The sequence below is a fragment of the Carassius carassius genome, chromosome 37 (genome assembly GCF_963082965.1).
Source record: "Carassius carassius chromosome 37, fCarCar2.1, whole genome shotgun sequence".
NCBI classification, from domain to species: Eukaryota; Metazoa; Chordata; class Actinopteri; order Cypriniformes; family Cyprinidae; genus Carassius; species Carassius carassius.
The window spans coordinates 11,711,034-11,724,180 of record NC_081791.1 but is presented as its reverse complement, the minus strand read 5'-3'; the positions used below and the strand labels follow the sequence as shown (position 1 = coordinate 11,724,180).

Genomic DNA, 13,147 nt, shown 5'->3' with positions numbered 1-13,147 from the left:
CAGTCCAATGAGAAGCGACTATGGCCTTATCTAAAAACAAATTATTTGGATGCTTGGCTTGAACTTCACACCACTAAATGTTGAGCGAGTAAATGTTTAAGAGTTTGTGTGTGACAAAGATGTTTTATTAAAGCTTAATTTTGATATACAGTCATCTAGCACCATATGCATCAGTTGATTCTGCTTTCTGTTATGATCTGTTTATGTTTTGTCTCCTTTCGATGTGAGACAGCAGAGTGTGCACGTATTGTACAGACTATTATTGCATACACTGTGCGCATGTGTGCTGCTGGTATGCGGTTTAATTCATTGTGTTGACATGTTGAATGTGACTCTTGGCTTTTTCATCACTGGAGCCAGAACTCACACCTTCAAACTCCACCACCTTCTAGAAGCAGCTGAGGAAAACATACTTTCTAGAAGTAAATTAAGGAGCAAAGGTTGAACAAAGGAAGCTATAAATTAATCCCTGCTGTAAAGCGGTTATACAAATAGGCCGTAGAGTGAGAGTGGGTGTCATTGAGTTCAGAGGGAAGAGCTTCGTGTTGACCTGAGCTCCTATTTCCAGTACTCATACACTCTTGAGTGTCTAGTTTGTGAATTAAAGGAATCCTTATATAGAGTCATTAACAAAAGAAAATTAGAAGTTACCTTTAGTAATAGTCTCGGCCCATGGTGCACAGGTTTCAAAAAGTTTTAGAAGTTCATGGGATTGAAATTTCAAAACACATCCAAGACTTTTTGAGGCAATCAAAATTTGATTTGAGATTGGTAAGAATTTGTATTTATTTATTTATTTTTAAAGAGATTATACTCTAATGCTCACCAAGACTGAATTTATTTGATAAAAATACACTAAAAACAGTAATATTGTAAAATATTATTAACTTATAATAATATTTTTAAAATATAATTTTTTCCTGTGATGCAAAGCTGAATATTCTGCATAATTACTCGTCTTCAGTGTCACATGGTCATTCAGAAATCATTCTAATGTACTGTATTTTTCGCACTATAAGTCGCACCGAGGTATAAGGCGCATCAGTCCAAAAATACGTCATGATGAGGTAAAAAACATGTATAAGTCGCACTGGACTATAAGTCGCATTTATTTAGAACCAAGAACCAAGAGAAAACATTACCGTCTACAGCCGCGAGAGGGCGCTCTATGTTTTCATTGTAGACTACAGGAGCACTGAGCAGCATAGAGTGCCCTCTCGCGGCTGTAGACGGTAAAGTTTTCTCTTGGTTCATTTTTCTTGGTTCATGTCAAATACATTTTTATAAAAAGTCGCACCTGACTATAAGTCACAGGACCAGCCAAACTATGAAAAAAGTGAGACTTATAGTCTGTAAAATGCGGTACTGCTTGCTGCTCAAGAAACAGCAGCCAATAAGCTTGCTGCCCAAAATTCAAAACTTCGGCTAGTGCTTGCTGTAACAGTTACAGCAATAATAGAAACCTTCCACCTTCCCCAGCTCCACCTGTGTGGATCTGCAATTAGGTGATTTTGTGTATGTTATATATGGGGGTTGTTTCATATATGATATATGTGCAGCAGCAGTATTTCTTACATGCTCACAATAGCATGTCTGTGGATGTATTGGCAGTACCAGGTCTCAGTATTTGCTCTGCCGTGGCAGCAGCATAGCAGATCTGTACTGCCAAGACCAAACACATTAACATTGTCATTACAGAGCAACATTTATTTGAATATCATGAATGATCTTGAATGACAGGAGAAGTCATTGAAATCCATCGGTCAAAAAAAAGTAGTAGAAGCATTTTATGTCACTGTTCAAACTTTTTTTAATGTTTTCCTGAGCTGAGGAAACTAAACAGCTTGCAAATGTTTCTGGAAATGTACAAAGAGCATTAATATTTAATGAGGCAAGCGTGGTTTCTAACATTTGGAATTTGAAGGGTTTTAACTCAGGGTTTAAACCCCATTTCAAAAGTTTGTTTAACCCAGGTTTTAAAAAGACATCTACCAAAATCCAAAAATTCGACCTCCGTAACCTTGAGTATTGTAAAATGACTATAAAACTATCCTTTATAAGCATTTTATTTTAATAATATTATCCTAACCATGGTGCTCAGAATTCTCATTGCTCGCTTTCTGTCTTGAAGGTGAGTCTGGACTCTCGGGTGAGGGAAGTGATCAACAGGAGGTTGCAGGATCCCACCCCTCACATATTTGAGGATGCACAGCTGCAGATCTACACCCTCATGCACAGAGACTCCTACCCACGATTCCTCAACTCCTCCGTCTACAGATCACTGGTGCAGGGGGGGTCACGCTCCTCGTCTGAGTCATAGACCCCCGACTCCCTCCTCTTTCTTTCTCTCACTCTCGCCACCCAATTTTTCCCCATTTCCCTCCATCTCTCTCCATTGCACAACCACTAGAGGAGAAAGTACTCCTTTTTTGTGTCGTCACAGTTGGATTACCTTTTGTTTTTTTGCTTCATTTTCCTCTGTCATTTTTGAGGGATTCTCCTAAACCTGCACAGACTGAAACTGGAAGACACAGGGTTGAAAATGCAGTTTTCATTTTTCAAAACTTCTTTTTTTTCCCCTCACCATCATTCCAAGTGTATGTGGCAGCAGCAGTATCAACTACTGATTTTCACAGCCATCTTTTTTTCTTTTTTTTTTCCTTTGCTACTTTCATTTCCTGATGTCTCTAAGTTGAAGAGAGCTGAGAGGGCCTCTGCAATAACATACACTGGAGTGGAATGACCAAACTGCTCCTCTTTCCTGACCCTTGACCTGTCCACTGTCTCTGTGCTCTGATTGGCTTCTTGAGGCGGGGGTCGAGAGCTGATTGGCTAAATAGAGGAATGGCACTTCAAGGTGCTAAACAAATAGGTACAAAAATATTTACACACTATTTCGAATATAAATCAATTTCCAGGCCCAGACAGATTTTTCCAGATTTTCTGCACTGATCTTGAGGGAAAATCTGCGGAATGGATTTAAATATGGTAAAATGAGAGTACTAAACTCATACTTGTAGCTGAAAGCATTATCAAATTAGCCAAAGGATTTACTAAACAAAAACAGGGGACGTAGAAAATTATGTAAAAGAGGGCATAACGGTTTTGTTTGAGATTTCTGATTGTAAAGAATTAGTGTGGGCCTGTTGATTTCAAGCAACGGTTATAACAACGAAAAAAAAAAATACAAGAGGGGGACTGCCAATTTTAGAGATATTATACAACTCAAACATACATGATATGAGATAATGCCATGGTCTTAATTAGACTGGTCACTCAAATTTTAAAATGAGTATTTTTCTTTTTTGATTTGTTAAACTGTGACTTGATTTGTTTTTCTTGTACATATATTAAAGAAAATCTGGAACATGTGTGACATACCGAGCAAGCTGTTAGTCCTGAGTGCTCAATTGCGCTGTATCTCTCTCTGGCCTCACTGTGTGTGTGTGTGTGTGTGTGTGTGTGTGTGTGTGTGTGTGTGTGTGTGTGTGTGTGTGTGTGTGTGTGTGTGTGTTGTATGTGGTTGTATGATGTGAAAATCACAAGTCTCTCTAGTGCCTCAGGTACTGCAGTTTTGCAAGCTATTTCTCAGTGTTCCCAACTTTTCTTTAGGCAAATGCAGATGACTTTAGTCATCATAAAATCATAATTAACTTTATCGGTCAGTGCACGTTATTCCACAGAAAATATTGCGTCTTTCTAATTGTGAAAACTTGCTCTGCCTCTAAAAATAGTCATGGCAAAATTGCAGTAATTTAATCGAGATTTATATTGTTGTAATAAATGTTACAGCAATAATAGCAGATAACAATACATTTAAATTTAACTTTTCTTAAGTCAGTTTTTCACACAATATACATGTTTTAAAGAGAATATCTTGGCATTAACAAATAAGAAAAGCATTGCACAGGTTTTAAAGTATTGTACAGAAAACTTAAAAAGAAGCCATGAGCTGCTGTACACAGGCATACTCACTGGTCCAGTACAGTTCATGTATTTATGTTTAATGCTCAGTGTTGCGCCTGCACTTGTGCTAAAAACTCATTTTCTTTACAGATGCCTTCAACAGACTGTGAACCCGCTCGAGATTTAAAAAATAATAGGAATATTGGAGAACCGGTTGGACTGATGTTAACACTGTGAGCTGCGCTACTGCTCGAAACGTATGCCTCAAAAAATATTTGACATATTTCATAATGTGAATCTGAAACCAACCAGTACTGTGTGAGTGGGTCCACAATAGAGAAATTCTGTTATGGAGCTGGTCTTTTTATATCAGCACTGATCTGAAAAACTGCTGTTCATACTTTCCCTAAACGTTCTCCTTCCTTAAGCAGTTCATTTAGTTTGAGCAAAGAAACCTTAATTTCAGATCTCTCATTTCACATTGAAATGAGGTAAATCCTCCACATCCACTGCATACTTTCCGGATTTGGTTCTTTGTAAATATATATATATATATATATATATATATATATATATATATATATATATATACGTACAGAAAATAAATGTATAATGAATTAAGAACTCTAAATGTGAGTCAAGTGCCAATTTAGAGGAACTTAATGTACTGTAGTACCAAAAAAGAAAAAAAACAGCAAAAAACAGCATGTCCGACATGATGTGACCAGTCTAACTTAAACCAGATGCATGTGTGTGTGTGTGTGTGTGATAAAAGTTAAGTGAACTTTCTTAAGACAATGGGAGAGAGATGTCAATGTCATAGCGGCCTTTGACAGTGAACACTCGATTACACAGGGATACACACAGTAACACACCGTCCCGCTCTTTAAAGACACACTTAAAGAGGGAAGCTTGCTGGTGGACATTTCACCGTTTCATGTGCACTTTGTGTTCACACTGGAAGCGAATAAGAGGACACTGTTCTGTACTGTATCAGCTGATCGCATGAGCTCCACTGTCTTTACAGTTTATTTGTGTAATGTTGAACTCGACTCAGCTGTCGCTCCCGTTGACTCAAATTCTCAACTCACAGTAAAAGTAACAGTTTGCTTTGAAAAATCACTGTCAGTGTGAACACTTTGCAATCAAAGCGATGCCACAGATTAAACGTTCCTATTATTAGAAATGTCACTAAACAAAAATATTTAGGTTTAAATGTAAGATTTATTTATTTGAATTGCATACATTCAACATATGTAATATGCATTTTACACAGTTAAAACAGATTTACTTTTAATCTTAATTTGATGCATATTAGTCAGTCATATATAAACAAAACAGGTAAGATTTCTGCACTCACTCATAAATAAATAAATACACACATGCCATTGTTTATTATTAACTGTTTGTTTAATTCAATTAATATTATTAATTATAATTAATTTTGTTTTAATCTATTTACAAAAAACTAATGTATTAAAACTACTTAGAATCAGCATTAATCTGTCCATTGTGATTTTTTTTAGTCAGTTAAAAAGTACAGTAAGAACATGGTTAAAATATGGCTAGTCGTGAAATAAGCAATATTCAGTTAGTTAAAATGTTGAAATAAATTGGATTTACTGATGATAAATATATAAACCTTTTACAGAAATTGTATTATTTTTGACATATCTATATTTTTTACCCGTTTAGTTTGTGTGACTGACAAATATGTATGACAATAAGTTTGTTAATTTAACAACTGTGTAATCCAAACGGCTGATATATATAGTACAGACCAAAAGTTTGGAAACATTACTATTTTTAATGTTTTTGAAAGACGTTTCTTCTGCTCATCAAGCCTGCATTTATTTGATCAAAAATACAGAAGAAACTGTAATATTGTGAAATATTATTACAACTTAAAATAATAGTTTTCTATTTGAATATACTTAAAAAAAATAATTTATTCCTGTGATGCAAAGCTGAATTTTCAGTATCATTACTCCAGCCTTCAGTGTCACATGTAACATCCAGTCTATCTCAAGATCATTTAGAAATCATTCTAATCTTCTGATTTATTATGAGTGTTGGAAACAGTTCTGCTGTCTAATGTATTTGATGAATAAAAGGTTAAAAAGAACTGCATTTATTCAAAATAAAAAAAAATTCTAATAATATATATTCTAATAATATATTTTCTTTACTATTACTTTTTATCAATTTAACACATCCTTGCTGAATAAAAGTATTGATTTTATTTTAAAAAAAAGAAAGAAAAAAAATTGCTGACCCCAAATTACTGACCAGTAGTGTATATTATTACAAAATATATATATTTTAAAAACATAGCTTCTTTTTTTTACTTTTTATTCAACAAAGTATCCTAAAAAAGTATCACATGTTCTGAAAAAAATATTAAGCAGCAGAAGTGGTTCCAACTTTGATAATGAATCATTATATTAGAATGATTTCTAAAGGATCATGTGATAATGATCCTAAAAATTCAGCTTTGCATCACAGAAATAAATGATAATTTAAAGTATAATAAATTTAAAAACAAATATTTTAAATTGTAATAATATATCACAATATTACATTTTTTCTGTATTTTTGATCAAATAAATGCAGGCTTGATGAGCAGAAGAAACTTCTTTCAAAAACATTAAAAATAGTAATGTTTCCAAACTTTTGGTCTGTACTGTGTATATATATATATATATATATATATATATATATATATATATATATATATATATATATATATATATATGTATTTATGTATTTTTTGAGTGTATTTGCAAAAATAAGCAAAGCAGCACAATTAAATAGAAATTCTCTAATATTGATAACCAATATGGAACTGATATATCATGCATCTCAACACACGCTTGCAGTGCAGCCAGCTTTGTTAATAATAGGAGTGTTTGACTTCTTGTATCACTCGCCAAAAATTGTCCTCATCCTCTTTCAACAGAAACAGAACAGACAAACTTTCACAAACTTGTGTTTGATTGGAGACGGGGACTGTGACCTAGAGCTGCTTATGTTTACATAGATTTCTTTAAGGTGCCAAAATGAATCTAGCCTTCTAACATTCTCAAACTAAGGAGCTTTGTGAGTCTGTCAGTACCTGCTGTGTTTCCATCGTCACCAGATGCTCACACTGCTCTTTGTTACAATATTTTTTGGTTTCGGTGTGTCAAACGCTCATCAATGTTTTGCCATCTCATCTTCCCTCCCTCACTCTTTCTTGCGTTCTCACCAGTCACTCTGTGAGATTTTCTCACAAGATTTGCAGTGCCATGACATACAGCAGTGAGATCGGTCCCTGACTCATGGACTTTTATGGACACTTATTTATTGACATTAGCATTATATTTTGTATTAAAATAAATCAAGTTATGTTTTAAAAGAGTACATTTATGGATTTCTGGACCAATTTTTTTGTTTGTTTCCCGAAGTCTGTGACCATTACTGTGTAACCTCCCCTCGCCCTTGGGTGCTATAGCAGGACGCCCTCTTCAGGTTGTGGTTGGGACTTGAGGTCCCTTTTAACCCCAGGCCAGCACATTTCCGGAGGTGATTTCATCACGAACTTGTCTGTAATATTCCATAACCTTTGACTTGGTTGCAGATTTTTTTGAATGTTTTTTAAAGAGAAGATATGACTATAATGATAATAATAAAGATGTTTGTGTTATTATTCATTTACAGCTTGCTAAGAGATTTACTGTGCCTCCAAAAATGCTTTTCACACTTTACTCAATGGTTTCGATGTGTATATATACACTATGTCCAAAATCACATACAGTCTAGTACTGGTTTGAAATCTTGAAATGTTCTATATAGTATGAATAAGAGAAGTAATGAAATTACTCCGAAATTTGAATAAGACTCATTTTGTATGCGTTTTTTTTTTTTTTTTTTTTTTCGTATTCGCCATCCTTTCCTATCAAAATGCTTGCAAAGGATGCCAAAATCGAACCTCATCCGAATGATTTTATGATGGACAAAAGTTTTGGGGGCAGTGTGTAGACATGAATGACACAACGTGAGATCTTTACGCTAAGCATGCGGTAGAAACTCCTTCTTGCCAACTAATACATTTATAAAATTTCTTAAAACAAAATGTGTTACTCCATCTAAGTTTTTTTTTTTTTTTTCGCAATCATACACTATGGATGCAGTGAAATGCACATTTTCCTTTTGGTCCTGTTGTACGTTAGTATATAATCACTAACCCATATAGAAGCATTGTATAAAATAACATTAACCCAAGGTGCACAAAATGTGAAAAGTCCAGAGGATGGTAATTTGATATATTGTGCCTCTCTAAATAACATTTACACTTAACTTGACCCCCTCTGCACATCTGGTTTTACTTCAAGGATGTTGACTGGGATGCAAGCAGCATTTGAGGACTTTTGTTTAGTATTAAGAGCTCTAGCTGATATACTGTAAATATGAATTATCTTTCCTCACACTGGCTTTTTATTATTAGTTGTTATACTTTTCATATAGGAAAAGTCATTTTCAGATAGGACTACTGAGGTTTCCTGTGATAATTCTCATTATTGTTGTGTTGACTCTGTTCTTTCAACAGCAGGACTTACTGTAACCACATAAAGCATGTGAGAATCCTAAAATGCTCAGGGATTTTCCCTGGCTTTATCGTTCTTGTTGCCGTTGAACGTGTATGGAAATATTGTCATATTGCCAAAACAAACACAGGCAGCAGTCAGGCGGTTCTCTGTTTCTGCCGTGTAGGTGACTTACACAAGCAACAGTGTACAGTTCAAAAGCTTTACGCACGTATCAGCACTGTTCAGACATCTGTGTTGCATAAAGTTTTGATGTATGAAGGAAAAAACAAATGGCTAAAAATGCGAGACGGAAATACCAATACAGAGAGACATTTTCCCTCCCCTTTCAAGTTCCACAAACATTCCTGCAGTCAAACATGAGGCTCAGTTCACGCTGCCATTACAACAAGAATTTGGCGGGAGATTTCGCTGATAAGAGCCGAGAGTGACTCTTCATCTGGACTGAGATGATTAGCTCTTCTCAATAAAACAAAGACCTTTAATAGACCAATACATAAGAAACTTGCTCTCCGTGACTGCATAACAATCTGCATACTTATGTTCTCCATTTTTGTACTTTGTACAAATGTACTTCTCCAATCATTTAGTCCACTTAACCCACTGTGCGCTTCTTATATGGTCGCCTTTTTTTGTTGTTGTTAATCTTAAAAAAAAAAAAAAAAAAAAAAAAGAAATTACAGGGTAGCAGCAGTATTTTTTTCAAATAACATTTCAAGGCAGGGTAAGGCAATGTCTATGGTAACATAATGTCTGGTACCGTAAAATGTCTGTAAAAAAATTTGATTTGCAGATCAAAACCGGATTTTCACAAATAAAGTTTTATATAGTGATAAACCTCACAATTCAGCCTTTAAACTACATTTAACAAAAGTTATTAGTCAAAATAGCTATAAGTTATTATCTTAATTTAAAACACACCAACACAAGGGCGCAGATGGGATTTTTTAACTGGGGGGGACCAAGCTGCTCACCAGTAAAAAAAAAATCAGTCCAGAAAATCACCAGCTCAGTCATAGACAACAGTACAATTGCATCTCAAAAAATTTAAGTATCATAGAAAAGGTCTTGTAACTTAATTCAAAAAAGCAAACTTTCTTATATTCTAGATTCATTGCACACAAACTGAAATATTTAAATATTTTTTTGTTTAAATTCTGATGGTTACGACTTACAGCTTAAGAAAATAAACAAATTCTGTATCTCAAAAATTTTAATATTCTATTTTGAGCTTGAATGGTTTGATTAATTTTGAGTATAAATACAGGGTACCTCCTGGGCTAGTTCAGAACATGCAACCACACTTATGGGAAAGACTATTGACTTGACAGTTGTCCAGAAGACAATCATCAACACCCTCCACAAGGAGGTTAAGCCACAGAAGGTCATTGCTGAAAGGACTGGCTGTTCACAGAGTGCTGTATCAAAATATATTCATAGACAGTTGATTAAAAGGAAAAGGTGTGGTAGGAATAGGTGCACAAGCAACAGGGATGACCACAGCCTTGAGAAGATTATCAGGAAAAGCCGATTCAAGAACTTGGAAGAGTGTCACAAGGAGCGGACTGAAGCTAGGGTCAGCGCATCAAGAGTCACTACACTCAGACGTCTTCAGGAAAAGAGCTACAGCTGTCACATTTCTAGAACCATGCAACTCTTGAACCAGAAAAAACATCAGAAGCATTTCACCTGGGGTAAGGAGAAAAATAACTGGACTGTTGATCAGTGGTCCACAGTCCTCTTTTCAGATGAAAGTAAATTTAGCATTGCATTTGGAAATCAATGTCTGAAGACTGGAGAGGCACAGAATCCAAAGCCCAATGTGAAGTTTCTAAAGTCAGAGGTGATTTGGGGAGCATGATGTCTGCTGGTGTTGCTCCATTATGTTTTATCAAGTTCAAGGTCAATGCAGCCATCTACCAGGAGATTTTTGGGAGCACTTTCATCTTCCATCTGCTCTTCCAGCAGGACTTTAGCCCCTGCCCACAGTGCCAAAACTACTTCCAAGTGGTTTGCTGACCATGATATTACTGTGCTTGATTGGCCAGCCAACTCACCTGACCTGAACCTCACAGAGAATCTATGGGGTATTGTGAAGAGAAAGATAAGTAACATCTGACAAACAATACAGAGGAGCTGAAGGGCGCTATCAAAGCAACCTGGGCTTCAGTAACACCTCAGCAGTGCTTGAGTTTCTCTCCACCGCTGGAAAGCTGCTCCGATATTTACGTGGGTCCTACCTCTTGCCTGATTGTAAACCCTCTTTTTTATCTGCAATCTCTCTCAATCTGTAGTCGATCTGCTAATATGTTAATTTTGAATAAAAGTGTCTGCTAAATGACTAAATGTAATGTAATGTAATATGCGTCCTGTGCAGTCAAATTGAGCGCTCTCTTCTCGCTATCAGGACAAGACACGCCCCTTACCGCTGATTGGCTACAAGTGTGTTTTGGGACTCGGTCAGACACACTGCACTGCGGTCAAAAGCGTTTCAAAAATCGTTTAGTACACGTTTAAGGAGCGGCGGGCCGGGTCACCACTACTTAGGCTACTGTACATAGTGGAAACTACGGATTAATCCTCTGTTTACCAATAGAGCCTTTCATTGAGACAGTGGGGGGGGGGTCGGGTCACTATGAATCTGGGGGGGTCATGTCCCCCCCCGTCCCTAGTGCCATCTGCGCGCCTCACCAACACACAAAAGTATTATTATCTTAATTTAAAACACACATACTTTACTTTGTTAATCATTTGGATTTGGCACATTAGCGATTACTGCATTGTTCTGAACAACAGCAAATTGCCAGCAGGTGGCACATTTGGAACAGCACAAAACAGTTTCCCAGGTAAAGAATGTATTCTAGAGAGTGCAAAATGCATTCAGTGAGCACTTGATTGGAACACAACTGTAGCATTTCGCTAACTAATCTGCACTCAACGTATGCGATTTGTTATAATGCTCAACGCTGGAAAAACACGCATAAAAAAGATTTATGCTTTGTGAGCAGATCTAAACATATGCTGCAATAAACACTTTTCATTCATTTTAACATTTATATTTATATTTAGTTTAATTCAAGCACCCGTACAAACTCTGCTCTTTTTTTTTTTAAGACATTTGGCAGATTGTTGCAGATTATCTATTATTAGAAAATGCACAAAATATCATTTTCAAGTTTTATATGAAATAGTATATATATATATATATATATATATATATATATATATATATATATATATATATATATATTTATACAAAACAGAGCTGCACAATTAATAAAATTTCTAATCACGATTAAAATTGCGGATGCTACAATTACGTAATCGTTCAAAGCAGCAATTAATTGTGTCAAATGTTATTCTGCGTGCTCATGTTTGTTTGTTTTTTCTACAACTTATCTTAAGGGTTTTTCCCATTATTTACATTTTAGTATAACATTATAATAGCATTCATATTTTACCTTTTAAAGAAGTTAAAGAAGAACCATTAGTGACTTAATACTATAGAAAAGCACAAAGTTGTTCAGTTAGTGTTTTCAGCTTGTTTATTTTCATATAAAAATACTGCATATGGTGCAGTTGCTTCAAACAATGGTATAACCATCATTCAATGTAAATTGTGATAATCGTAATTAATAATCGCAATTACAATTTCAAGGGAATAATCAACAATTAAGATTTTTGTCATAATTGTGCAGCCCTAATACAAAAATGTTTTCCTCTTAAATGTTAGAAAATCAAAGCCATACAATTAAAGAAGTTGTGTTCCAAATTTGAGGTTGATACCTCAAAAAAACGTATCCACTATATGAAATTAGTTTTCCATTCACAATTTATTTCTTTTTTCTTTTTTTGATCATCCATTACATTTATATGTATGTCACAATACCGAGAAGAAAAATAAATAAAAAAGATGCTTCATTGTCACTCCTATGCATATGCTGCACACACACACACACACACACACACACAAAATAACGAAATCAGCTGTTTGAAAGTTGCAAAATTTTGGTAACACATTTGGGACTGATTCTCACTAGTTGCATATTAGCATGCATATTACTAGCATAGTGTCTGTTTATTAGTACTTATGAAGCACATGTTTTGCATGACCATATTCTACATCCCTAATATCTAAATTTAACAACTACCTATTAATAAGCAGTAATTAGGTGTTTAGTAAGTCATAGTAAATAGTTAATTAATAGCAAGAACTGGACATTAAAGTGTGCCCAGAATATTTAGTTCATGCTTACTAATAGTTAATGTTAACAAACAGAACATTGTAACGTAACAAAGTTTTGTGTAATGCAATGAATTAATCAGTAGCTTATTATAATTATTACCATAACTATAATTGTGTTTATATTTTCTAAAAGACTATATAATACCTCATTTTGAGAGACGGCAGATTTTGTTTTCACCACTTTAACTCAAATCCTTTACATTATGTCGTCTGAATAGCAAAAAACACAATTAACAATTGCTAGTGTGTTTCATTGTGACCTTATTAAAACATTGCACGCTACTCTTTGTATGTCTTGAAAGAATGTTTACATTTGGATATAGAGATCGAGAACGGTGACATCATTTGACCCGTGAGTCTTTTTCTGTGCTTTAGAACAACTAATTTTTCTTGTAGCAAAACAGAAAAA

At 35.0% G+C, this 13,147-nt stretch overlaps 1 protein-coding gene across 6 annotated transcripts in view; it reads left to right on the top strand.

Annotated features, from left to right (window-relative positions):
- The window catches only part of rgs19 (regulator of G protein signaling 19), a 42,795-nt gene extending 39,758 nt beyond the window's left edge, over positions 1–3,037 (top strand). For all 6 annotated transcript variants that reach the window (XM_059527489.1, XM_059527491.1, XM_059527488.1 and 3 more), the window contains one exon: positions 2,132–3,037. In XM_059527489.1, the coding sequence (XP_059383472.1) occupies positions 2,132–2,320 (189 nt within the window). In that variant the 3' untranslated portion in view covers positions 2,321–3,037. The remainder of the gene's footprint in view (positions 1–2,131) is intronic.
- Positions 3,038–13,147: the final 10,110 nt, after the last annotated feature.